Source organism: Octodon degus, unplaced genomic scaffold (genome assembly GCF_000260255.1).
Source record: "Octodon degus isolate 3935 unplaced genomic scaffold, OctDeg1.0 scaffold00019, whole genome shotgun sequence".
NCBI classification, from domain to species: domain Eukaryota; kingdom Metazoa; phylum Chordata; class Mammalia; order Rodentia; family Octodontidae; genus Octodon; species Octodon degus.
Window position 1 is genome coordinate 9024551 of NW_004524595.1, and position 27764 is coordinate 9052314.

The 27764-nt window shown below is 50.2% G+C and overlaps 1 protein-coding gene across 3 annotated transcripts in view; it reads right to left on the reverse strand.

The window, feature by feature from the left end:
• Nucleotides 1-27764, reverse strand: part of Klhl29 (kelch like family member 29) — a 277679-nt gene that overhangs the window by 181231 nt on the left and 68684 nt on the right. For all 3 annotated transcript variants that reach the window (XM_004627461.2, XM_023711012.1, XM_023711013.1), the window contains one exon: nt 24106-24213. Coding sequence is in view for 2 of the 3 variants with exons in the window: in XM_023711012.1 (XP_023566780.1) it covers nt 24106-24213 (108 nt within the window). In the remaining variant the exon portion in view is untranslated. The remainder of the gene's footprint in view (nt 1-24105; nt 24214-27764) is intronic.

A 27764-nucleotide genomic window follows, 5' to 3' on the forward strand; every position in this document is an offset into this window, starting at 1 on the left:
GGTGCTCACCCTGGATACCCGAGGCATGGCTCCCTTGCCTTGGCTCTTAATGGAAAGCGGCAGTGATGTTCAGATTACAGCACATGAGCCATGAGTCGCCATGGAAACAATGCTAACATCTGTGGCCTTTTCTGTATCTTCTGGTCTGAGTGTCAAAAACCTACTAAGCATTCCAGTCTGACTGGCAGCGATCACAGCAAACATACAGGTATCAATGACTCAAACAACTATACAGCTACAGGAGGTCATGCTGGAAGTGACCTTCCAGCCCAACTCCCTCGGTCAGATGGGGAAAATGAGGCACAGGCAAGGGAATGATCTGTCAGAAATCCAGTCACACCAGAGATAGATAGAGAGCCAGGCCTAGGGCCTCCTGTAGGCCTGAGTCCAGGCTGGAACCTCACAGGGTCGCTCTGGTACGTACAGCCTTCCACTCTGAAACCCTTTTCCCTACTGCAGTCCCTGGCATTTCAATTGCTTGTACTTCCTTCTCATGCCTGGGGGTAATTTTCACAAAGGACACAAATGTGACATTTAAACAAAGCACACACATTCTCAGGTTATTTTTTTTCTCATTTAAATCTTTATGAGTAAAGAGGAAAACACAATTGTAGCTATAGGAAGCATAAAGGAAAAAAAAAGTATGAAAAAAGAGAAAAATAAATTTTCTAGGCTTAGCCACCCCAAACAGAACTGAGGAATCCCTGTGGGATTTTACCTCCAACAAAGGAGACAACTGCAGAAGGTCACACCAAGACAGCAGACCCAGGAGGTCCTGATGCTCGAGGCACCCTTGGTAGTCATGGTGCCTGGTGCTGAGCCGCTGACAAGGCCTTCAGAGAGCAACAGATTAGGGGGTGCAGTGGGCGCTGCCTGTCTGAGAACATGGGTGACAGCATCACAGGAATGAGGCTCATACAACATATGAAATGACAAGCAAAGGGCTGAATTGTGTTCTGAACACACCCTGAGCCTGGTGACCCATGCCCGAAGGGTTAAGCACAGACAGCGGACAACAGACTGGTCAGACAGGTGGGTTTGCAGGAATTTTATTGCAGGAAATAAAGGGGAACAAAGCCAGAGCTCTCTCCACCAGGCGCAGTGTCAGTGACCCCCTCTTCAAAAGCCAGAAATCTGGGGCCAAGAAAAACGAGGTGGTAGGTGTGAGGGAGCTGCTGGAAAATCTGACTCCCTCCCAGGAGAGCCTCCCACCAGTGAGCCTCAGTGCGCACAGCAGTGTCAGGAACACACTGTTCTCTTTGTTGGGGCAGAAATCTGTTCAGAGCTGATTATGCGGACTGATGAGTAGGCCTCTCTCGCACCCCCTCTAATCTGGAGTCCTGCTCAGCACAGGGAACAAATGCAAGTGATCTGGGGGAAAAGCAGAGATGGTTTCCTTGCTTTCCACTGAGCTCCAGGTTTGGTACACGTCTGGCATTCTAGGTGTGGAGGCACACAGCTGGCTAGCCTTTGGATCCTCCAAGTCTGAGCCAGTGCCCTGCAACCTGGGAAGAGTGTCCCCTTGGCCTGACCACACCAGTGGTGCCCCAGGAGCCCAGGAGCCAGTGGCAGACCTCTCTTGGTGGGTGCAGGAGACTTTTTTTCCATTTCAAAATGCAGGTGATATTTTAAAAGATCTCATGCTTTAGAAACAAATGCTTTAAAAACCAAATATTCAGTGGTTACTTCTGGACTAGGGTTGGTTGGGAAGACAGGTGACAGAAACGTTGTACTTCCAATAGGGGTGTGGGGTACAGAGGTCTGCCTCAGTCTATGCAAACCTGATGGGGCCGCACCCTCAGATCTGGGCATTTCCTATAGAAGTGATATCATAAATGCTGCCTAGAGGGGAGCATCGGGCTGTCAGAAGTGGCGAGGGTGTAGGATCAATGAGTTTTCCAGACAAGAACAGCAAATTTAAAAAACATTTTCGCTTTACTAGTTTGAAAAAAAAAACCAAAAACCTGAGGCATTGCAACATTCGAAAGGCTTAGTAAACAGGGAACACCAACTTATTTAAACTGTGCGCCACCCTAAGCTCTCCAACCTGAACATGGATGATCAGGCTGAGTGATGAAGTTAAGGGTTCAGATCTAAAGCTCTTGCCCTGGGCTTCCACAGTGCAGGGCACTTTCCTGACTCTCTACTGGCAGCCTCTGTCCCCTCCTCAGGGACTCTGCCTGCCCCCCCATCTCTCTCACAGCCTCTTCCGCATGGGGGGGCCATGGCTACAGTGCATTCTTAATTAGGCTCTATTCACCTTGCACGGGCTCCTACAACTGCCTTGGAGAAGGACAGGTCTAGCAAGAGAAGGATATGGAGATCCAGACCTGGCCCAGCAGGGATGCTGGTCCACACGACTGTGCAGGGAGGAGCTGGGAGCTGTGGCTCAAGTTCCAACCATCAGGCACCTGAGGCTCAAAGTGGCTCCTGCGTCCCAGATCCTTGAGGTGACCCAGTTCATCCCAGGACGACCACCCCCATCTACCACAGGAAGCAATTTCCGCTCATCAAGACTCTCATTAGCTCTCCAGGCTGGGCCACTGCTGTTCCAGACAGCACGCCAGGCCTGGCGACGCCACACGGCAGGCAAGCAGATGCTAGTTCTACTTCTGTTCTCGCTCAACAGTGGCATAATCAGGATTTATCAAAATAGTCAAATCTTGAAACGCATGTCAAAGTGCACCCTCATGAAATGAACTCCAACAACTCCACGCGCATGATTTGAAATCCCATTTTTTTTTCCCATTGGCTCAAGGGAATATAAATTCAGGGAGGGTAATACAATTTATAAAAATCCTTTTTTTTCCAACCTCAACATTGTCTATTTTTTAAAAAGATGTATAAACCTAGATTTCAACTTCCAGAGTGTCAAATCTCTAAATCAGAGAAATTGTTAAATTGTTAAAAGTGGCTTTGGAGTCCCGGTCGGTCGCTGTCTATCTAAATATCAGGTCACCACTGTCAGAGGCTTATGTCCCCAGCTTATTGCTGCTGGGAGAAGGCCAGAGTGATGATCGAGAGGTGTCTCCCAGTATCAGGACAGAATCTCTGAACACTGGTCCTGAATGTCAGAAACACAAATCCTAGGTCTAATAAAATGAAACCAAGGGGGAGAAGGTTGAAATGTAGCAAATATATACCAAGAAGTAGGAAACATGGTAATAAAGTGTTCTCTGTGGTTTCTTTTCTCTTCTTGTTCTATGCAAGAGCCCTAGGCACTCGTTCGAGACTTCTGAAGTCCACTGTTCATCTCAAGTTGTTCCCTCTTCCACAAAGCCCTCTTGGACTCCCTGCCTCTGGCCTGTCTGCCCCGGACATGCCACCACCTTCCCCTCCTTGCAGATGCAACATCTGAACCCCCTTTTCCATTGCCGTCAGCCACTGTTATCCTTCTCAGTCAGTGCTGCATGCTAGTGGGCAGCTCAGGGCCTGCCTTCCAAGTAGGCAGCGATGCATACCTCTGGATGCCAGGAAAGTGCCCCGTAACCAAGCGCTTGCACCACCATGCAGCCCCCAAAGCAAATGTACTTCAACAAACCGACAAGTCATGGGGCCCAGCGAAAGCAAGGCCTTGTCCTCACGTAGGAGTGCTCCATCTCAGCTCGTGGACAGGGACTCTTTTTCAAGGGTGAACCTCATAAATTAAAATTCAAGAGTTCGAAGCAAGCTGGTGTGGTGGTGCACACCTGTAATCCCAGTAGCCTGGAAGGCTGAGGAAAGAGGACACAAGTTTGAGCTCAGTCTGGGTAAATAAGCTATTTCGTGAGACCTTAAGTTAAAATAAGAAAAGAATGCAAAGCAATGTATGGAGAAAGATACATCCCAAACCCAAGATTACTGGGCTGTTTCCCTGCACTTTCTTCATCTCCTAAGAGATTACACCAAAGCCCAGAGACTCTGGATCTCAGGGTTTCGACTGACCTCCTTGGAGCTGGGGGTGACCTGAGGACAGACAGGTGCTGCTCTAAGCTCCCAAGGGTTAGAGATCTGTTTCCTCTTCCTGGCCCTGCCTTGCTCTAGCCTCCATTCTTCCCTGGCATCCTGGCCCAACTCTGAGAAGTTCAACTGCTGAAAATGGATGGTGTTTCTGATAACCTCAGTACTGTGCTTCAAACCACCAAAACCTATGTCCCCAGATTACTGCTGTGTAGTTAATGCTGTCTGATAGCACGACAAAAAATAGCCATTCCAGCAGTCTTAACTTACATCCAAAGAAGCCAGGCATTTTCAATGGAACATTTATCAAATTGCCCCAGCTCACCCATTTCCTGTGAGTGCTGGCCACAGTCCATTGGTCTCCCTGAGTTGCTCACATGAAGGAAAAGATGGGGTAATTCTAAACATGCTACAGTCTAGTCCTGAGTGATCACACCAATCCAGGCTGGGCAAGCCCTGAGAAGCCAAGAAATCAAGTGGAAAGTGGGTAGCCAGGATGGCTTCAGAGAATACACCCCAAATCTGTAAAGAATAAAGGCTTCCACACCATTTCTGCAGACAGCTGCAGGGGAGGGAACTTCACGTGGCAGGAGAGAGGCACTGGTGGAAGGCTGGCACGGCCTCTTCCTCTGCCTAATGCAAGTCCCACAACCACCAACGGAAGTGTGCTTGGTTGCAGGGACCTCCGCAAGCCGTTCATCCCATTCAGTCATATTTTCAAGATCATTTTTTTGAGAGTTCGGTATGCTCTGTCACTGTCAGCAATAGAAAGGGACACAATGAAAGATCTAGAGTCTTGGGAGGCCCTGGGCAGCCTCATTTGGACCCTCCCCCAGTCTTCTAGAGTGATTCTACCTAACATGGTGGCTACTAGCCAATGTGAGTATTGCAATTAAAGTAATGGCATTTAAAAGCCAGCTCCCCAGCCACACAAGCTGCATCTTAAGTGCTCAGTAGCACAGCAGTGAATATGTCTATTACTGCAGAAGGCTCTGGACTGTGGACTTTCTTAAGTTCCTGACTTTTCTGAATTTCCTGACAGAGGCCCCGAGAAAGCTGTTTCAGCCAGAGCAGGGCCGAGTTTTTCTTGCACTCGGCTCCCTGACCTTGAGCCCTTCCTGGGCCCCAGCAGAGGGGCAGCCTCTACCTCCAAGGCTGCTTTGCAGGGCAGGCAGTGGGCAGACCCTGGGGAAGCAGTGTTCTGCCTGGCTGGGCTTGCCTGAATTAGCCACAGCCACTTGAATATCAGGGCACTTTCTCGGCACCCCAGCTCCCCACCCAGGGCACTGAGGCCATGGCAGGAGCAGCAGGATGGGATCTGCAAGTGGATTTCAGAGGGAGGAGATTCACCACGGCCCAAATCCCAGACCTACTTTTCATGGAAATCCTTGCCTGTTTTTCTAGTGATGACTTTTACATCCTAAACAAACCAACCAACCTACCCTGCCTGACTCTGAAATTGAGAGCTCATGGGCAGTATATAGTCATTACACTGTGTACTAGAAGTTTGCTTAGAGAGTAGGTTTTAAGTGCTCCTATACACACACAGAAGGGGAATCATGGGAGATCATAGAGGTGTCTGCTTGACCACAAGAACTACCCATTTCACCACATCCAAGTATACCAAAATGTCATGCTGTGCACCTCAAGTTTAAAACAAAGAAATCCTAGTTCTTGGGCCTCAACTCCTGAGCCATCTTTTCCCACAGTCCTGGCCCAGTCTTGTCCCCAAATGTTCTTCACTCATGCTCCATGACACAGGTGTCCCTAACGTTAGCTCAATGTTCTGTAGGACCCAAGAGATACTGTGGGGCCCAAGGAAACATCCACGACACCCCAGTTCGCTTTCTCCTTCAGCACCTGACAGCCTGGCTGAGCTCTCTAGGTAGCAGCAAGGAAATGAGTTCCAATCTATTTCTGTCATCTGGGCACAAGGAGGCTCATTTCAGCTGAGAAATGAAAGCATGTCCCCTCAAGTCCCGCACACTAGAAATGCTCTGGGCGGTGGGGTCAGAGCACGGCAGGCTCAAGCCCATATGCACTGCTCAGGGCTTGGGCAGCTACTGGGCTCCATACAACCCCAGCCCCTTGCTTTGGTTCTCCAGGGGATGAACGTGAGCCTAACATGCACAAGTAACAGAGGGAGGGGAACCAGTGGACAGTGCCACCCGAGAGGCAAGACATAGTGAGAACGACTGGGAGGAAAACAGCAACTACTTTTACTTTATGTTCAAAAAATTGCAGCCACCAAAGAAAGAAACAGACCCAGCTGGAATACCCAAGAGCAGAAGGGAGCAAAACATTTCATACCAAGAGCAACAGCACAGCTGGCCAGAGGTGACTGGGATTGGACATTAAATCATTCTAAAGGCCTTAAGTTTTTTTTTTCCCTATCCATAAGGAACTCATGATTCTTAGAAGGTTGCAGAACAAATACAACTGTAACTTATGTTTCCCAATTTACGGAACTGATTTCATGCACTTTTGACAGGAATATGATATTTCTGACAATCACAATTCTTCCTGATGCTGGAATGTTTGGAGGACAAATATCCTATCTGCCACACTCCTTGATTGGTTTGTTTGGGCCTTTCTGGTAGGAGAGCCACTGTGTCAGAAATGCAAATGGCGGCATATAGGGATGCAGAAGCTTGAGCCCTGGAGTCTGCATTCAGTGAATAACCTGACCTCAGACACTACTAAGGAAGTCATGGGAGGTTGAGGAGATGACAGAGAAACTCAGAAAGGGGGAAGCTACCTCATCTTATGCTCGGGGTCTGCATTCCTAGAGCAGTGATGGTGAAGCTATAGCACGCGTACTGTAGTGGGCTGTTCATATCACGAAAGGCTCTATGAGGGTCTCCGCCATTGCCTAGGTGACTCTGACCCTTGCTACATGCCTGGAGCCTCTTGACTCCTGAGAGGGAGGTGGTGCTGGCACACCCACAGGAGACAGTCTCTGGCCACCAGATGGCCACTAGACAGGGGAAAGCTGCGTGGGGAAAGAGTGGCCAAGGCCTGTGCTGCCTGCGTGGCTCTTTCCACACTTAGGAGAACTTGCAAACAGCTGGGCAGGAAAGGAGGGAGTTCCAATAATGTGGTGATGTTCAGAGGTGGGATGGGTTCATGCAATTGTCATGTTGGAAAAATGTCTATAAATATTGCATGTATTGTTTTGAATATCTCTGATTATGTCAAAATTGCTTGTGGTATCTAGGGATGCAAAAGCAAATTTCTAAGATCAGCCTGGCTCTGAGGATTGCTCCTATACAGCTCCCTTACCATATTGGATAGGGTGAAGTCCTTGTTGGACATGGAGGTTCCTTTGCTCACCCAGGGACCCAGCAGTGCTGCCCGGGCACCAAGGACACAGGCAGCCAGGCAGAAAGATAACTCACCTGAGGTCACCCTGCAGGTGTCTGGCTGCAGCTTGGGCAGAGGGAGGAGCGGGGCCAGCAGAATCGGCAGCAGCTCTAGGATTTGGTTTATAACTAAAAACAAGCAGTGAGGGAAGAACAGCTGGTGTTGAGTCTGGTGCTAGGATTAGTCTGCAACGCTAATCACAAGAAGTGGAAAAAATTAGGAGGTCCTGCCTGCCAAGGAGGTTTTCAAACACATGCATGTGCGGCAGTCATGGTGGGATTAGATTCTCCCAGTGCCAATGAGGTAGGCACCCAGAGCCACCAGCCAGAGCCGGCTTCCGGGTGTTACTCCCGCACAACTCGAGAGGACCTCCACCCCAGAGGAACTGCAGGGACATCAGAGGCAGTGTGTGGTGTGGAGCAGAAATTTTGAAATTCCTCTATGATGCCCCAAAAAGTGCTGGGACCAGTGGGGAGTAGGAAAGAGAAGGTCCCTGGTCCCGGGAGACACAGCAGACTTGACTGCCACTGAGGGCAGAAGATGATTATGTAGGCTTATGTGATACGCTATTCTAGACAGTCACAAAGGCAGAGAGGAAGCCCATGCTGACCGCAGGAGGCAGTCACACACTCCTGCAGCAGCACTGTGATGGACAGGCCCTGGAACATGACGGCAATGACCTGGACCCACTCTTGGCAACTAGCATGGCGTGGGGGACCCTGGGGGATCACAGTCCAGTCATAACAAGAGTTGCCTAGGTGGCATTTGGATGTGGAAGAAGGATCAGGAGGTAGAGGAGTAAAGCAGGTGACAGACAGGTCACCAGAATCCATCTTCGGCAGATGGGAGCTAAGTGAGGCCAGTGATTTCCCAGCTGCAGAGCTGCCCCAAGGGTGGCTCACTCCACAGCCAGGCCATGATGGGGGCCACGCATGCCACTGCCAGGCTATGATGAAGGGTCATGCATGGTGCAGCTGGATCTTTGGGAGGGAATAGGCCGCATTCTTGGTGCACTCTGGAGAGGACTTAGTGGTCTAGTTGAAGGTCCCTGCAGGTACCTGATGGATATTCGTGACAAAGCCTCTTACAGCAGCCTGCACCCATCTCGCTTCACTCTCTGGCCCACACAGCTGGAAAGGATACTCAGGCCATGTCTGCCTACCTTCTAGGAGCTCCTCCCTGAGGTTCCAGGGAAGTGTTTCTCCAGAGGAGTGGCTGGGACAGATGTTCCCAACGTCCTTCTCCGCCCGTCCCAGCTCTTCCAAACCCTCATTTTGCTGTTGCTATTTGCTTCTACAAAATGTGGAGCTTTTCAAAAGACATTCAATTTCCTTTGTTGCTATTCAGTTGCCATAGTCAATTAAAATCTATCAATGCCTCTGAATAAATTTGTGCTAGGTGAAGAAAGAGCCTCGGCACAATCTCTCGACATGATCTCTATTACCTTATGTTACTTTAATAGCTAGAGTAATAGTTTGTTATTAATGGAATTAAGCAATTTAGTTCAAGCTTCCCAGAGGTCTTATAAGACAACTATTATAATTTGTATGCTCAGATTTTCCATTGAGTAGATGCCATGTGTTTTACATTACTTGCTAATGTTTCGAGAGATAGCAGTAGTATATTTAATATCTGGCTTTGTTTAATGATTCTAAACCTCTTTCAATGTAGGTAAGTGCTGCTGGAATTTTGAACAGTTAAAAAGTCTACATTGTACAAATAATTATCTTGAATATTATTCAGCCCAGTTTCAATTTGTACTTCCACTCTGCCAACTATCCATGCTAAAGATTTGACCCGAAATGTGTTTTCCTGTTTCCTCAACACAAAACTACCTCCTGTTCCTTCGTACAGAGAAACACTGCTTATGCTCCAAGCGACCACACGGACCCACGTGCACGCGTGTGCACGCGCATACACATACACTGCTCACATCAGTTTTGCCTCTTTGAATAGAGTCATATTTAAACAAAGATTTCAAAACTGTTTTTGATGGTTGCAAAACCTGTTTTTAGAATAAATGTATTCACTGCATTATGAAACAGCTTGAGAAAACAAGATCTTACAATGTACACCATCTCTGTATTTAAATAGTTTCATTTCTATTCATGAGCTCCCTGATTAGATACATGGAAAATATCATCAGTAAAATATGAATAATTCTGACAAATTAATAGTCGATTTTTTAAAAATGAAAATATGTGTAAGCATCTCATTCTCATTAGTGAAAGCTGCCATTGGGGGTATATGGAAAGCAAGGCCCGCCTAGCCTCAGCACAAATCTCTCTTAAATAGCAGGCAGTAGAGAAGCAAATGTCCAGCCTGGGGCCTCCTGAGAGCAGTGGGGCAGGGAAGGGCAGTGCTTTTTGCAAAACCAGGTTGGGGTGAGTGCAGCCCCACACTTGTGGTGCTTTAGTTTATGTTGGTTTGTAAGGCTGAGGAGGAGAAGCCATAGGATGTCAGAGCTGGAAAGGATTTTGGAGACTGTCTCGTCCAACTGCCCATTACTTCTTGGACTATTTCCACTATTGCAGATGAGTGCAAGATGAAAGTGATTCACTCAAGGTTACAGGTTGCATCTGAGAGGAGTGGCTTTGGGCTCAGCGTCCAATTTTTTCTTTTTTTTCCTATGAGCTGCACTGAAATGAAACATACCTGCCAGACATCTGAGGACCTGCATCATGTCAGGGGCTGTGCTGGCCAAAGAGTATGACCACAGTGACCGGTGAGACACAGCCCTGGCCTCTGGGAAGCATGGAGCATGGAGCGGGAGATGGAGGGTGGCACAGGGGGTGGAAATGCTGAGCAAGCCATGCTTGCTCTGGCCAAGAAAGGCTGGTCTCTGTGTATGGCTCCATCACTTCCTCACCAGGTGACCTTGAGCATGTTTGCCTCACATTTGTGAACCTTAGGTGATGCATTTGTGAAGACAGGAGTAATTCTTACTTGTCAGAGTTACTACAAAGCACTCAAAAAGAAATCCTATAATCCCAGGTATCAGAGACTGAGGCAGGAAGATCAAAGTTTGGAGGCCAATATGGGCATCTTAGTAAAAACGGTGTCTAAAAAAAAAAAAAAAAAAAAGAGGCTGAGGATATAGCTCAGTAGTAGAACATTTAACTGGCACATGTAGCACCCTGGGTTCAATCCCTAGCACTGAAGAAAAGTCATACTGTTCAGTTGTCTTTCTTGGTTTCACTAGAGGGAACCCATTGATACCACTCATATCAGAGGAAAACTGTAACACCATGGGGAGACACCCCCACCCTGAACTCAGCCAAGAGGCAGAAGAGGAGCTTTAGGGACTGGCTATGGGGAGCTCTGTCCTCTTGCTTGGTGCACCCCTTCCCTTGGGCCAGCTCCTTCCTTTTTCTCACCTTTCCGATCAGACTTTGAGGATCAGTCCTTTATACAAAGAGACCCAGAATGGTCACTAAGGTCTTGCATCTGCATTAGTATAGGCTAAAGGGCCAGGCCCAAATGGACCTGTCCAGTTCTCTTAGTTCCCTAGCTCCCATTCCAGAGAGAAATCAAATTATTCCAACTTATTTTTTAGTAGTACTCAGTCCTGTGCTGCTGGCCAGACAACAGAAGGGCACCCCTCAAGTGAGGTGTCTGTCCCCAGCACAGGAAGCTGAGTCTGGAGGGTGGGTCTCACTCATTGGTGGCAGACAGTGAGGTGCTACTGGGTGTGTGCAGATGGGGAGGCTGGGGGCCAGGTGGGCATCCCTGTCTTGCACAGGAGGCCTCCAAAGGCTCATGTCCTGTCCTGCACCGGAAGTGCAGAAAACACGGTGAGGAAGCAAAGGGAAGAGGTCAGGCAGGCAAGTCCAGAGAGGGCAATGAGAATGCCGGCTGGGCAGAGGCTCTGCGCCGTGAAGGACCAGAGAGTGATGGTGCAGGATGTTGGCAGCATCTGCCTGCACTTCAGCCCGAAGGACCAGGGACACTCCCAAGGGCTGCTGGGGGCCACTGGGCAAGGTGACCTGGACAGGGGCGGTACAGTCAGGGAGACCTCAGTGGTCACTGGGATAGCACTGGTGAGGGCCTGTAGAACAAAGTCAAGAGCAGTAGAGACAGAGGGGGGAAGATGTGGGAGAGATGATTAGGAGGTGGCCCAGAGCCCAGACTTGGGGTGGAAAGGACTGGCAGGGAGGCCAGAGAGATCCTAGATGACTTGGGGCTGGGTATAGGGTGCAGTAATTCCAAGATTGGGGACGCAGCACAGAAGAGTGGGCTTGAGAACAGACAAGTGCAGAGAGGTCTTCTGGTACCTGAGGGGCATCCTGGTAAACATACCAGACTGAACTCCAGGGGTGGATCTGGGAGTCACCAGTTTAGAGGCAAGGGACAGGAGATCAATCACACCTGAAAGGCTGGAGGATTGTGGGGAGGGATGAACGAGGAAGCCACCTGCAATAAGAGGATTAGGAGCCTGCCTGATGGTTTGGCTGGTGGGCAGCCATGCACAGGGCAAGCTATCAACACTATGGCTGAAGACCAGAGACTTTCCCAGCCCCCCTCAGTCATGCATGGTCACTTTAGGGACCTGCCACCCTTTTCCTGGTTGGACCTGGCCTCCCCCGCCTTCTCCCAAGCAGCTCTTCTGGAGCCACCAGCCACACTGAAGTCCCTTCATGAGAGGCCAGTCCTTCAGAGCTCTTGGGCTGAGAAGAGATGGCTCAGCAGCTGCTGTCACCCATATATGCACCTGCAGCATGGAAGGGAGGGGCTTAAGGGGTGCAGAGAGAGAACTCTTCAGGCCACCAAGGTCACCTGTCCCAGAGGAGCAATGGGCTTCCAGAGCATAGGAGGTAGAAACTGTGCTCTTCCCAGGTGCTGGGCCTCTGATTTTCACCATCGAGTTGCATGTGAAAGAGGAGGTTGGCTGAGGATTCAGCAGGGATCCCTATAGCCCAGTGGCCAGCTTGGGGGCTAGGCTGGAAGCCCATGCATTTAACCAGCCCTGAGGGGGAGATGGTGCATGAACAGCATTAATATTGAATGACCACCACTTGTTTACTTTGAGAAGCCCCAACTTCCCATAAATCCAAGTCAGAATCAATCATCTTTTATGGAAGATATTAATGGCAATTCCATTATTTAAATCTAATCAATGCAGACCCCCTCCTCCATTGTGTTGGAGCCAAGCAGTTTGGAAGGGGCTTTTGACCAAGTGATGGAAAAAGAGTCAAATGACCTTGCTCACATCTCAGTACTGCAGTTAGATAGCTGCTTAGGAAAAAAGGATTTGGTTTCTCTCCATTTCTCCCATGAAGTGGGAAGGTTTTAATTCCACTGGCCTAGGAAAAATAAAAATTCTTCTCTTGCATTCATTATGCGCTGTCCGAGTGCTGTCAGAGTCACTCAACATCACTGCTTTTTTTAAACTCAGTAACTTAGCTGCAGTGATCCACTGCTTCCCAATCACATTTTTTTTTCTTTAAAATTATGAACTCTTCCAGGAACTGGCTTCAATGCCTACAAAATAGCTAATCTTTAGCAGAAACAAGTGGGGGCTATTTGTTCCCAGAAGCAAAAAGGCACAAAAACAAGACAAACATCGTGTGCTCTGGGAGATGGAGAGGCCAACAGAAGTCTCCAAAGGAAAAGTACACCTGCCTGGGGGCCTCATTCCCGGGGGAACCCTCTCCCACAGAGGCTCATCAGGACAGGAGGAGGTGTGGAACTGGTTCACCATCAGCTGCTGCAGGATGGAAAAGACCCACTAAACACTAGAACACCAGGTGCTTCTCAAACCCAAACATGGGGCCTTGGGAGGATGAGAAGTCTCCTGTTGTCACTCAAAGACCCTCCTCTTCCCCAGTGACTCCCTCCTTCCTTAGGACTCGACATTGCCTCTTTAGGAAGTGCTGGCCTCCAACTGCTTGTGGCTCTGCATCCACACCTGTCTCCCATCCCAGGAGGGGCCACGTCCTTCCTCAGAGGTCACTTCCCAGACGTGTTCCCGGAGGAGCCCTGCCATGGACACACGGCCCCTTGGGATGGAGCCTTACGACTTGCACCCCCATGAAAGCTGTTCTCCTGGGAGACTTCCATGGGGATGGGATGGACAGGACTCGGAATGCATCGGCACGGCAGGGGGTGGCCAGGACTTTTGATTCACCCTGCTGCCTTCACAGGCAACTGGGTACTAGCTGTTCTCCATTTCCACTCAAAACAAAACAAGGGAAAATGGGCTTAAATTGCAGCAAGGGAGATTTAGGTCAGATAGAAGAAAAGCCTGCAGGAGCCACCAGAACGAGGCCACGGGGAGCTGATGGAATTTCTTTCCCTAGAGATCTTCGGGAAGAGGCTTTAGTGTCAGGGATGATCCATCCCCGGAGCTTAGTGTTAAAGGAGGAGGAAGACAGGTGGCCTAGCAGGTCCACCCCAGCCCTAAGCTTGCCATGGATTTTCCTCCAAGAACATCACTCAGCAGCCTGCAGCTCCCTCCCTAAGAACAGGAAGGCACATGCATCACCCAGTACCCTTTCTCAGGACTGTCAGAGCTTGTGCATTCTGTCTGCTGTGGCCCATGGAAATGCCATGCCATCTGCCTTGTGACAAAGTCTTTTTCTTTCCCCCTATGGTTGAGATTGAGAATGACATACTTCGCCTGGCCTGAATAATAGTACGGTTCTCTGCCAATCTATCCACAACACAGGGTTGGGAATGCGGCTCCCCCTTCTTCAGAACAAGAAGAGTACATGTTGCACATTAGTGAGCAGAATCCCAAGGTGATTCCTAGGACCGGCCAATGTCAGGAGCACTGCCAAGCCTGGGAGCAGATTCGTGGCTGCCGGGGGCCCAGGTGTGGGGCTTCCCCGGTGGAATCTCACACAGGCTGCTCTCCTTGCTCCATTTCCCCTCCAACACTTGTTCTCACTCCTACTTTGATTTATGATGTCTTCTTGTAGCCTCTTCAGTCCCCTGCAGTGCCTCTAGGAGCCAGGCAAGGGGAGAACCAAAGAATAGAAGAAGCCTCATGGCTTCCCAGGCTGGGACCTAGGCCACACCTCCGCCCCAGGCCAGCCTGCCCCTTCCTCAGGCCCAGGGAGCCCCACAATGGGAGGCTGAAGCCAGCTGTGCCAAGAGCCCTCCAGGGCCCCACAGCAGAGCCTGGGCAGGTTCACGGCGTCAGGGGCCAGGGGTGGGGACTGGCAGTGGATAACGGTGGTCAAGAGTTTGCTCATGCAGGACAATGGCTGTCTGGGTTCTGTCTATGCCTTCCTGTTCTGGTTCTCTGAGCCACACATCCAGCAGCAGCAAGCAGAGCTGGCTGCCAGAGGGTGGGAGATGCCCAGGTGGCTCTTCTCTCATCCTGGAAGCAAGGGGGCGGGACAGGGTGGGGAGCTATCATGGAGGTATGATGCATAAGTTGTGGCCAGAGCCTCCTGCGAGGCAATTCTGTTCAGAGGAGATGGGAATGTTCTAGCTGTCTGAAGCAATTCTAGAAAGCAGCAAGTGACCTATTAACCTGGCTATGCCCTGGCAAGTCCTGGCCAGCCTGTTGGCTGTCAGAGGAGAAGTTAAAAGGCCAGAAGGGGCCTTGCTAGGGGTTGGTTATTGTGGTTACTGAGAAATGAGCATGCATGGGAACCACCATGGCCACTGTTACCACACAGGCTGGCCGCAGAGCTTTGTGCAACATTCCAGACGTGTGACAGTTACAGGGCCCAGCGTCCGGCAACCCCACCCTGTTCTTCAAAGCTCCCAACCCGGGGCAGCTCAGGCTGCTGGAGAAGTGGAACAGGGACTTGTCACTACTCCAGGCCTAGGGGGAGGCTGGTGGCAGTACGGGTGCCAACCCTACCTTGTGTGTCCACATCCAGGAGGAGTGGGGACTCTGAGCAGTAAAGAAGGGCCACCCTCATGGCCCCTCCCAGCCTGGAGACCTAGGGAAGGTCCTCCAGAGTGGCCCTATGGACAGAGCAGGTTCTGGCCCTGAGGGTAGGGTCATGGCATGGGCAGAAGAGGAGGTGCTTGGTAGAGCTACTCAGTCCTATGTACCAGCCCATAGCTGAAAGCCCCTTGGCCAGCATAGTGCTCCCTGTGGGAGCACGGGCAGAGGCTAGTCTCCCCTCCTTGTCAGCTGAAATGAATATGACTGGAAATTCAGGTTCCACATCCTTAAGACATCCCCTCCTGCCCTCTATCCAGTACCCTTGACTTGGCCTCTAAACACCACAAGGAGCCTAACTCCAGGGCTGACTCCATAGCCAGTAAGGGAAGACTTTGGCTGCAGCTCTGGGGTCCATGCCCAGGAGCAAGGCCAGAGAGGAACATATACGGCGGGGAGAACACACAGACAAGGCCTGGAAAAGTGAGGGTCTAGGTTAGAGCAGGAAGGAGTGGGGCATTCTAGCCGTGACAGCTCTCACACTGTACTCACTTAAATCCCAGATCCAAGGCTTTCTGAAGAAATGCCTATGACAAGTTCCTGAGCCCTGGTCACCCTCAATGTGCTATCTGCAGAAGGGACAAAAGGACCTGCAGCCGGCTGCATGATGGTAGGGAGGATGAGCAGAAGGTGCATTCAAATTGCTCAGCACAGCCCTAGGCACAGACAGCCATGGTCAGAGACTTGCTCCTGCCTCAGCAGGGTGCCGGTGGGGGGTGGGAGACGGAGACTGGGCCCTAGCAGGGCTCTTAGGATGGGCTGAACCATCACCAGAGGTCAGGAGGGAGTGCCTCATCCCAGCCCTCGCCCCCAGGAAGCCTCACTCTAAATGGATTATTGTTTATTGGCGGCTTATCCCATCTCTCGGGTTATGAATTATTTACCAGATAATGACTTCATAATTGTTAATAAGAGATGCCCCAAGGACATGCTGACATACCTTCTGAAGCCACAGTGCTAACTGTGGTGGAGCCCCAGCACCTCCCACGGGCCACGGGCAGCATCTTCCGAGGGACAGAGCCTCACCGGACCTTGGGGATCAGTTGGGAATTCAACCCAGCCAGGGTCTCAGGTCAGTCAGTGGCTGCTCTGGACAGGGACAAGCCCCAGCAGAGGCTGCTCCTCACTGTCTGGGTCACACTGTGTGCTGAGCAGGTTTGGTGCTCACAGTGAGTGTGGGCAAATGGAATGCGTGCGATGGGTGTTTGGAGAACATCCCCTCCATGTGGACAAGGGCCTCCAGACCTTTTGCCATAGTGGTCCATGGGGACTTGGAATAGAATGCAGCCCAGGAGCTGCCTGGGGTGCCCATGGGTGGAGGAAACCACCTCTTTGAGTATAAAGACACCCTTGGGGCTGGGGCTTGGGGAGGCCTGTCTTTCTCCTAAATCATGGGTGGTTTAAAGGAGAGCTCTGAGCGAGGTAGCTGGTGTCCCTGAGGGGCAGTGGCCCTGGGAGAGCACAACTGCCCTGTGGCATGTGGCCATGATCTGCTCCCATGGTGTGGCTGGTCCCCAAGCACACGGGTATTAGACAGGTTACATGAGGCACTTCTGATCACTCATCCATCCCGAAAACATTCACAAGCCTTCTTTGTACCAGGCCTCAGGAGGGGCCCAGAGCCTGAGTCGCTGCCTGTGTGTTCAAGAGGATTCTGCGCTGGGAGGGAGTGGGGCTGAGGAACTGGCTTTGCCTTTCCTCACTCCTGCCATGCAAGTGAGCTGTGTGCACAGGGTTCGTTGGGTGCCAGACAGCCCCTGCGGCGGGGGAAGAGTCCGTCCGTTGCCTGCTGCACAGTGATGGAATCGTGCTGGCCCCAAGAACTTGGTGCGAGGAGGGGGCCAGGCGAGTAGAGCACTGGGGCCTCGCTATGGATGAGAGATGCCCATGGAGCACTCTGCTGGAGTGAGCGGCAGGGGCAGGAGGGGCTCTTCCAGAGACCTGGTGTAGCGCAAACATGGGCTGAGCCAACCTCAGAGTCTGCCTGTGTGGGAACAGAGGCCAGGCAGAGGCTGGTCAGCTGGCTTGGGCAGAGCTGCTGTATCTGATGCACGCTCATCAGCGTGGACCTGTGCGAGACAGAGACTCCTCCCAGCCTTGAGCTGGTGCTAAACAAACAACCACACTGTTTGTCTTGGGGTGGAGAGGCAGAACACCTCCACTGCGTGCTAATCGGAGGGGAGGCTCTCAGGCTGCCTGGGGGCTGCGTTGTTCACAGCCCTGCCTGGACTCCAGAAGGGACCTTCCAAGAACCTCTACATTTTTTCATTTTCCATACCCTGTACCTGCCTGGGTACCTGGGGGCGGGGGGCTAATTGTTACTTCCCACACTGTTACTAGGTTACTCTGTAAAGGCAGAAATATGCTTTTAATGATTTTTTGTCGTTGTTGCTACCTTACAGACCAGATGCTTTTATCTAAATGAGTTGCTACAAATCAAAGGAAAGGCCCATGAGGGTTGCTAGGCTGCGTCTGCCTTCTGTGGTTGAGCTCTGGCTCTGTGAATGAGGCGGAAGGGTCCCCCACCCTCTCAGCATCCAGCTCTCTTACCAATGAGTACACATACGGCTTGGCAGTTATAATTCCCTTTTTTTTCTTCCCAGAACCGGGGATTTGAACTGAGGCCCTTGCGCTTGCCAGGGAAGCGCTTATTTTACTGAGCCATCTCCCCAGCCCCCTTGGCAGCTATGACTGATGAGCCTCAGAGTGGATGAGACGAGAGGACCCAGGAACAAGCACAGTGGTCGAGTCTGTGACGGTAAAATTCTGTTGGGTGTTCCTTCATGTAAACTTCAGGAAGGGACCATTGCCTCACATAGCTATGGCATGGGTATGGCCGCACTCCCTGCATTGTAGTAGGTGCTTAAGGAATCTGTCGGGCAAATGAGTCTTTCTTCCACAGCAGGTTGTATCAAGTCCTTTCCTTGTGTTGTTCACCATAAGGATGTGTTTAATTGCTGTTCTCCCTCCTGGCCTGGGACTCCTTAAGGGCTGGGCTTTTGTCTGAGGCCTCTGACCCCAGACCTGGACTAATGTACAATGTGGCTGCCGACCAAGGCTTGAAGGAAGGAATGGATGAGAGTTGAGATGCCCTTTTCTCCACGTTTGCTGGCTATTCACTGTGCAACCCCCATTTCTCCTGGTACTACAAGTATCTGCTCCAGGAAGCCCAGGAGAGAGAAATTTATGAGTGGAAGACAAAAGTCTAGAGCATTCTGAGTTGCTTTTGAGTATGAGTAAATCAGATCATCCAGAGGGACCGAAGTCCACATTTAGGAACATAGTCTCTTAAAATAATATACCTGGTCATTTCCACAAGCAGGATGCTGGCAGGGCCACTTCTAGCTTAGTGGCTGATTTGTGCAAATTGGAACAAGGTGCTCCTCCCTGGCAAAGCTCACAGAGCCTAGGCTGAGCACCAGTCCCACATCGCCTTTGTCAGGGGTCTTCACACAGGGGACAAAGTCACACCTGTGCCTGGCGCCTGTGGCCACTGGGGCAGGTGCAAGGTAAGGAGGGAGATGGGCCATTTGGAAAATCAAACTATGCCACAAAAATAGACTCTGAGGTTTGTGGATAAGCTATTTCTAGCCCAGGTGCCAAACCAGATTCTGCAGCCAGAATGAACTGCTGCGTCACCTTCCCCGCACCCCACAGCACTGGCTATCGACTAAGCAGAGCTGCCTATGTACATGCTGTCCCGCCCCTTTGCTTCCAGGATGGGGGAAGAGCCACCCGGGCACCTCCCGCCTTCTGACTGCCAGCTCTGCCTGCTGCTTCTGGATGTGTGGCTCACAGCACCAGAACAGGGGGCAGAGACAGGGCCCAGCCAGCCGTCATCCTGCATGAGCAAACTCTGTTGACCACCTCTAGCCACTGCCAGTCCCTAGCCCTGGCCCCTGACGCCGTGAACCTGCCCAGGCTCTGCTGTGGGGCCCTGGAGGGCTGTTGGCACAGCTGGCTTCAGCCTCCCATTGTGGGGCTCCCTGGGCCTGAGGAAGGGGCAGGCTGGCCTGGGGAAGCCATGAGGCTTCTTCTGTTCTTTGGTTCTCCCCTTGCCTGGCTCCTGGAAGCACTGCAGCGGACTGAAGAGGCTACAGGAAGACATCATAAATCAAAGCAGGAGTGTGAGCAAGTATTGGAGGGGAAATGGAGCAGGGAAAGCAGCCTGTGTGAGATTCCTGGGACCCCGGCAACCATGAATCTGCCTCTAGGCTTGGCAGCCCCTGGCCTTGGCTGCCCCTGGGAAGCACATGGGAAGCTTTACAGAGGTACGAATGCCTGGGCCTCCTGGAGTTTCTGATCTAATGGAACCAAGATGCAGCCTGGTTTGAGGACTCCTCATCTTTCTAGGTGGTTTTAATATGTAGCATATATGGAGGGCCAATGTAGACAGAACTCAGAAGGGACAAACAAGAAACGATTTTCGCTTCTGTGAAATAAAGAGTGGCAGGGTGTGGTGGCACATGCTGCAATCCCATTGTCTGGGAGGCAGAAGCAGGAGGACTGCCACAAGTGTGAGGCCAGCCTGGGTTACATAGTGAGTTCAGGGCCAGCCTGAACTATACAGCAAGACTCTGTCTCAAAAACAAAAACAAAAGAAGAAAAAAAAAGGAAAAAAAAAAAAAGAAAAAGGAATACTGACTGGGTCAGGAGTTTGAAAGAATAGGTCTGTGGTGAAACCAGAGCCACTAACAAAGGAGCCACATGTGAGAGGACACATAGGAACTGTCACAGACACATCAGTGTGGGCCCAGGGCTACGATCTGCAGGGCTGTGGATGCTGAAGTAGCCCAGGCAGCTCCTGGGAAAGCACGCTGCTGGGGCTGGATATCAGGGCCAGTGGCATGGCACAGTCATCGGACGACCTGATCCGGTGGCAGACTTTAGAGTATCTGAGAGGATAAATGAGTCACCCAGGAATACCGCTTTGCAAAATCTCGTAACTTTATCTCAATTCTGTAAGGCAGAGAATCCAGGGATTTGGGAACACTCAGTCGGAGCAGTCGTTGAAGTCTGACAACCTGTCCTGGGAGAGTGGCTTAGCTGAGTTCCCAGGCAAAGTGCTGGGTCTCTAAGTCCCCAGGTTCTCCAGGTGAGTCCTGTAGGCCCTGAGAGCCAAGCACTGCCGGCACGAACTGGTCTCTACATGGCATCTCTCTCATTCTCTCTTCTCTGGAGAGGCAGAAAGGTCAGCATTGTTCCCATTTTACAGCTGAGGACCAGATGTTTCATAGCCTTGCACAGAGTTACCAGAAGATCTGGGATTAGAAGCCAGTGACTTGTCTGATTCCAGGGAGCTGCCTCCCTGCCTATGATCTCTGGAGAGGAAACAATCCTCTCATCTTAGGACTCATGTGTACATGGGTCAGGCCTGAAGAAAAGACAGTTCCTGTCCTCTCGGGGCTGATGGTCAGGGAAGATGCAGAGACCAAACTCACAGGCAAGTACCGCAGGTCAAAGCATCCTTTGAAAAGGGCTTCATGGGAGGCGGCAATTAAGTAGCCTTGTTTCACACAGGCTGCATCTGACAGAATCAGACCAGCATTTAAGTACACAGGGACAGAGATGCTGCCTGGCAATCGAGGGCCAGGGACGCCAAGGCAGAGGAAGTAGGGGGCACTGGAATGATGGCAGACTGAGGAATTCCTGGGAGGAGGAGCACCTCATTCACAGGTGGGAGGAGCAGGAGGAGGAGCCAGAGGATTGCAGCCTACAAGAGTAAGATGGAGCAAGACTCCCTGACCATGAAATTGGGAGACAGACCATTTGCTGAAGTGGATGGAGCACTGAGGCCTCGGGGACATTTTTGTAGCAGGGTGACAAGAACACAGCAGGGAGTGGGCCAGCAATCACAGAAGAGAAGGCTCTGCTGAAGGACTGTGTAGGGGCATCAGGCACACAGCCTTTTTGGGCCCAAGTATTTGGATATCTAGTGAAAGAGGGCTGTGGAGACTGCCAAGGAGATCCAAGAAAAGCCGTAATGCTTTAAGGGCAATGGGTGACAAAATACACAGTAGCCAGAACAGCACTGAAATGTTGCATGGCCCCATCTTGGGGTAGGTGCCAGAGGCCAAGCAGAGGTGGACAAGGAAGCGGCAGGGGGAGGAGGGATGAGCTCTAGTGAGCAAGATGGGAAAGTGGGCAGAGGACAGGAGTGTGGTCAGCGAGGGCACCTGTGGGGTCAACATAGGGGAAGTGAAACGGGGGTGACTGTGGATCCTGGGATAGAGCTGGGGAACAGTTCCAAGTCCCATTAGCTCTGGAGAAGATGCTGTGTCCTCTGAGGGTCAGGGCATTTTATTTGCTGAGAATAGCAGCAAAAGGCCTAGCTGAACAGAACTGAAGTGGCCCCACAGTCCCAAGGACTGAGGAAGGGGATGCACCCAGCGGGTCCTCAGTGTCAAGGAGCCATGCCTTGCTGGCCACAGGCCCCAGAGCCTAAGGGGTCTGTTGAATCTTCTGGGCTCTAGCTCAGTCCTCAGCTCAACATCCCCTGCAGCACAGGCATCAGATTTCACCCCTGCTGGCTCCTTCTGGGACCTTCTCTCTTACCTGGGGGATTTTCATGAAACTCCTGAAAGATATACAGCAGCGCTTCACACTTTGTTCCTGAACTGGCTTGTTTTATAGCCAGGCACATGGCCTAGGGACTTGCCCTGTTTTCCCAGATAACTGGTAGCTTCTTCCATTGGTCACCAGTGTCACAGTGGACCACAGCATCAGCTTTTCCTCTTAGGAAACAGTGGGAGTCCTTCCTGGGAGCCATGGGTATGGGTGCCCTCAGGACATTCCTGGCTCTGGGTGGCACAGGTTTCCTGGAAGCCCTGAAGGTGCTGGCGGGGGTGTGGAGGGGCAGGACACAGAGATTCTCAGATGTGATTCCTGCCCTCCAGAAAATGAGCAAATGGCCAGGAAGGCACACACAAGTCCCCGGTGGGCACATCAGTTGGGCACTCAAGAGACTGTTAGCCACATAAGGCATTCACTACTAGGTATGACAGGGAGGTCACTGTGGGAACCCCCATCCTGATCCATTCTTGTCCAAGGCTGGGTAATGTGCCATTCTGCATCAATGGCAGGGAATAGAAACCTCCAAAATAACTCATCATTTCCTGCCACACTGGCAACTACCAGCTGCCTTCTGTGAAGAAAGAGCACCCCAGGGATCTCTGCTCAGATGCTCACTCTGCCCTGCCCCTGGCCCGATGGCAGTTGGGGGTGGTGATGGTCCCAGACCCAGGCTTCACTGTCTCATTTCCAACTTCCCTTCTCTGACCTGACAGCCGCAGAAGCAGAGTGGTCCCAGGGCCTGAGGTAACACACAAGGACAGCTGCCCCCATCATGCTGTCATTAGGCTCATGCCAACAGCTAGCAGCTGGGCCAGGAACCCATCTACCCTCTTCTGCTATGCCATAGGGCTGCTGGGTGACAGCAGGCTGGAGGCACAGCTGGGTGATGGGGGCTCTTTCATCTGCACAACTGATCCAGCCCAGAGCCTCCTTCCACTTCTAGTCAATAACCAGGGCTACCAGCAACTGAGAGCCAAATTTCCTTTTCTCTGTGTAAGGCATGCATCTGGGATCGGCAGGCCATCCCCAGCTCCACTGCCTCTGACTCCAAAGAGAAGGCTTTCAGATAAGCAGAGAATCTAGACATGGTGGGAGCCTTCTTGCCCTGCTGCACTACTCCTGTTGCAAAGGGAAGCTGGGGTTTAGATCAGAAGCTGGAAGGAGACAGAACCCAAGAGGCTCCTGGGTAGAGGACCTCAGGGTGGGTGCTGCTGAGCTTGTGCGGTCCTGGGGCTGCCATGGCTGGTGCTCACCCAACCTTAGAGGATTACTGCAGACTGAGCACAGGCCTATGAAAGGCACAGCAAGGCCATGAGAAGCTGGACTAGTGCAGCCTCAACTGTCCTCAGTCCCAGTGTCCAGACCCCTCATTCCAACCTGCTGCATCCCAGGCGCAGCCCCTGCCCCTCAGCAGTGGACGGGGTGAGTGCTGGCAGCTCTCCTTGCAGGCCCCACCATTTCTGCCAGCACATCTTCTGGCTGCCTGACCCTGAGTTAAGAATCCCGACTCAACATGTTATGCCAGACCTATGCAATTTTAACCCAAGGAAGTAATCAAAAGAATATGTGAAGTGCATGGACAAAAATGTTCATGGTGGTGTTATGTGCAATAGTGAAGTATTCAAACTATGTTGGCTATCCATCAATTAGGCACCAAGTAAATTGTCTTAGTACTAAATCCACATGATCTGAGGCTGTGAGAACTGATGATATAGATTTCTATTCACTGACATAAAATGGTGATTTAGCACGCCATTGAATCAAAATAACATTTCACCAAATAATACATACAGCATGGTCCCCTGTGTGTGTGTGCACATAGGCCCGTGTGCACACTTTATGTATATGCATGAGGAAAAGGTGGAAAGAGACATGGAAATGGTTGTTTCTGGGGCACAGGCCTGTAAGTCACTTATATAATTTTAGTTTTTCCTTTGGAGCTTAGGATTGGATGCAGGGCTCTACCAGTAAAGACCCTCAGCCCTTAGACACTATCTTTTAAAATCTTTTTACAATGAACAAATACTATTTTAATGATCTAGAATAACATTTTAATAGCAAAAGAGTTAAATTACAAAGGGTGAATGAAAGCTTTTTAAGAGCTTCATAGTGTTCTAGCTGCAGGCCACACCCAGACCTAACCCCCAGGAAACCTAGAGCTGGGACAGGCTGAGGCGGCCAAGGGAAGGGTGCAAGCGGATTGCACTGCTGTGTTAAAAATCTCAGCATCAGGGAGGATGACGGAGCAGCTCTGTTCCTGCATCCCTGTACCCCAGACCTCCAGGCGGATGCCTTGCTTATCCCAGCCCAGCTGAGCCCAGACATACCTTGCGCCGCCCGTCTCTGGTGAGTTCAGGATTCGTCCCCAGGATGCAAAAACCTCTATGGCCACCAACACTTAGCAACGTGCGAGCGTCATGGGGAAGCCAGACAGTCTGGAAAGAAAAGGGAGAAGAATGGGGTTGGGATGGGAACAGTGTCTCTCTCTCTCTCTCTTTTTTTCTAGAATGTCTATTTTGAACTCCAGTATCGTAGACGATCCCCATCCTAAATGGATGTGAGTCTCAGCCTCGTGTTTTTTCCAGACCCAAGCAGCCTCCTGAGGATGACCTCATGCAGGGTTGTGCAGGCTCTGAGGAAGCACACTCAGATGATGGGGTGCAATGGTCAGCAGAGGACCCCAAGCTGCACAGGAGAGGTATCCCTCTTCTCTCTCCTCCACTGCCAGCGCTAATCCCCCCTATGCAGCCATTAACGCTGAATAAAAGAGAGAACAATGGCATTGTCTTCCACCTAATCCAAACAAAGAAACTCCAGCGATGGAGAAAAATAAGAAATTCAAGTCTTTAATCTAATGCTGAAAAGGACACAAACTCTAGAATTGCAAAAACAAATCATTACTTCTTTTAGACAATAGGCAAGAAGACCTTGAGGAGGCAAAGGATGGGTTCCTTGGAGAGATTTTTTAAAAAAAATACATATAGATTTAATACTAGTAGAAAGAGGCTATCTATTATGGGGAGGCAGGGCTGTTTCTCATTTGCTCTTTCAAATGTAATATATGAGAAAGCCATTGCCATGACGGGAAATGCCATCCTCCCCTGCAAAAGCTTGCGACTGTCATTACCTGGGAATCAATATAATTTTTAAATGGAATATATCATTATCAATTGATTTTCTTTTTTCTTCTTAGCACTCCAGGGTCCCAGGTAGCAGAGGGAAGCTTTAATGTGATATGAAGGATTTGGACAGGTAAATAAGTTACTGTAAACTAATTTCATCTCATGGCCAACTTCCCTCTGACAACATGATGGTCCTCCTCAGATCCTCTCTACCTAAGCTTTTTCATCGCCATTGACAGAGACACCCTGCGAGCCATATCAAATACTCATTTGAAAGCTGAAGGTGGCAAAAATATTACTTTTCCCAAGGACAGAATGTTCTCTTTATGATTAAGACATAACCTCTGCGGGGAGGCAAAGGAAGCCAAGGTCACCATTTAATTTTGACACAGAGCCAAAGTTGTGAGTACATTTCCTCTACCAGGCCCATGTGACGTGCACAGAAACATTGATCACTTTGGCCACAAGGTATTGGCAATACTTGTGATTGGAAGATCGATGTACTTCTGGGAAGGATCCTTAGCAGATATATGGCAGAGAAGAGAGGTTGAGAAGACAAGTGGGCAACTCATTTTCAAGTTCTGAAGAAACTCATTCACTCAGCTACTATGCAGAAATTGAGTGTCTGCTGTGTATTGAGCCATGTCCTAGGCCCTGGCAATGCATGAATGAATGAAACAAGAACTATCTCCGCTGTCATGCAGCTCAGACTCTTGGGGTAAAAACATGTAAGAAACAATAACCTTATGAGTAAGTGAGCACTGTACGGTACACTGGAAGGTAGTAAATAGTAAGTTTGACTTGAAGAGATAAAACCGAACAGAGTAGGGGATGCCTGTTGAGAGCTCTTGTGAAGTTTAAACAGAATGGATGGAATGAGGAGTGGGGCCCGCAGGGCAGAAGGAAAAGCCAGTGCAAATGCCTCAGGGTGGTGGGGGAGGCAGGACTCGAGTTCTAGCACCAGCGAGGAGGCCACTGGGACAGGCCAGAAGATGAAGCTGGAGAAGTGAGAATCCAGACTGTGTAGGGCCTCCATGTAGGCCATTGTGAAGTTTGCTCACTGAGAACCCAAGGATCTCAGCCACAGCCTGTAGAAGGGTCTAGTACTGAGACAACACTTTGAGGTCAATGTCAGCTTAATCTGCTTTTCTTTTTTTTCAATCAACACAGCTCAGCTGTCTCAGGTGAGTGAGAGCCCACATTCTAGGCTGTAACCAGGATGTGCTGAATGCATACAACACAGGCCATACAGAAGCTAAGGGACAGCAGGGGAGGGAGCAAGGGGCTGTGTGCATCTTGTTCTGATGACAGTGATAGTGCCCTTCCTGCTCTGTGGTGCCAGAGGCCACTCTGAGAAGTGATGACTGAAAAAAGTTGCAAACAAAACAATTCCATGTAAAGGTGGGTTCTTTGTGACTTTTCCTTACTGTGAAAGTCCTGGTGTAGAATGACAGGTTAGCTACTATTGGCTGTGTTGAATAAGTCTTGTTTTCTCCCACCCTCCCACCCTGTTCTATGTCTTGGGATGCTCACTGCCTGGCACGGAAGGCATCCCTGGGACTCTGGAACCTTGGTCTCTTCGTTATTGTCAATTTGTGCAGGTCCTCCTAGGAGACTGGGACTGATTTATTCCCTTTTCTCCCTTCTTCCCTGTGGAGTCTCCATGGGCTGTGTCCTTAAACTGAAGACCATGGTTCTAGGTGGGGGAAAAAGCACTCCCCATGACTGGCTCTTCTATTCCAAGAATAGAGACGGTTTTCTTCCCTTGCCCTCTTAGGCTTCTAAGCAGTAACTGCCCTCAGTCCCACTATCAGCTTTGGGTACTACCTTATGTGTACACTATTATGATTTCTTTATGCTGTGCCTACTGTTTCATGGATGTTTATTTCATTTAACTCTTTTCAAATTATACTTTTATGTGTCTTTCATTTCAAGATTCCAATGTATGTATGTGCAGAGAGAGTAAAACACAGGGCTTTGGAACTAGACAAATCATCACTAGAATGTTACCAGTGCCACTTAGTTTTATGATACTTGGTAAGGTCTTTAATGTCTATAAACCTGTTTCCCACTTTTAGAACCAGAGAAGTTGGCCCATGAGTCCTCCTGGGCCTCCTCAGCAGCATCATCCCCTTTAGTATCATTTAAATATCGCCTCAACCTATCCATGAGCACCTGCACCATGACACCTTGGCCCTCACCAAGTGGAAACCCCCTTAAGACTTCTGACTGTTCTTACCTCACTTTCAGCCTTAGCTTATACCTCAGGGGATTTGTTTATTTTTCCACATCTTCCCTTTCTTGCTCATCTTCCTTCACCCAGCCTCTACTTGTCATCAGATTCTGGGCTGAGAATAAGCAGCACTGTAATATTTGAATCACTGGTCCACATCACCCATCACATGCCGGTGTTGAATGGATCCATGATTCATTGACTTGCCTTTGGATGCCTAAGTGTTACACACACACACACACACACACACACACACACACACACACACACACTTTATACATATTCCACTTAATGAGATTACTGTTATGCATAGTATGTAAAGTGATTTTAAATGACTAGAAGTCGATTTTTAGTAACTACTTTACTCCCATATTAACAATGTAAAACCTAAGATTTCCTAGGAAAATGAATCTCATGAAGGAGAAATCATGAACACCTAGGTATAGCTTTTTTTCTCTTGCTGAGATGATAACAATCAAGACTAGACCCTTTCCCTTCCACTAATTTCACCATCACAGTAAACTTACATTCTTAAGGAAAACAAAGTTCAAAAGCCAAAGGAGAGCAGACTCCTTATTTTAAAGCACAGTAGGCAATCAGTCACTGCTGGTGAAAGGGGTCTTCTCACCCT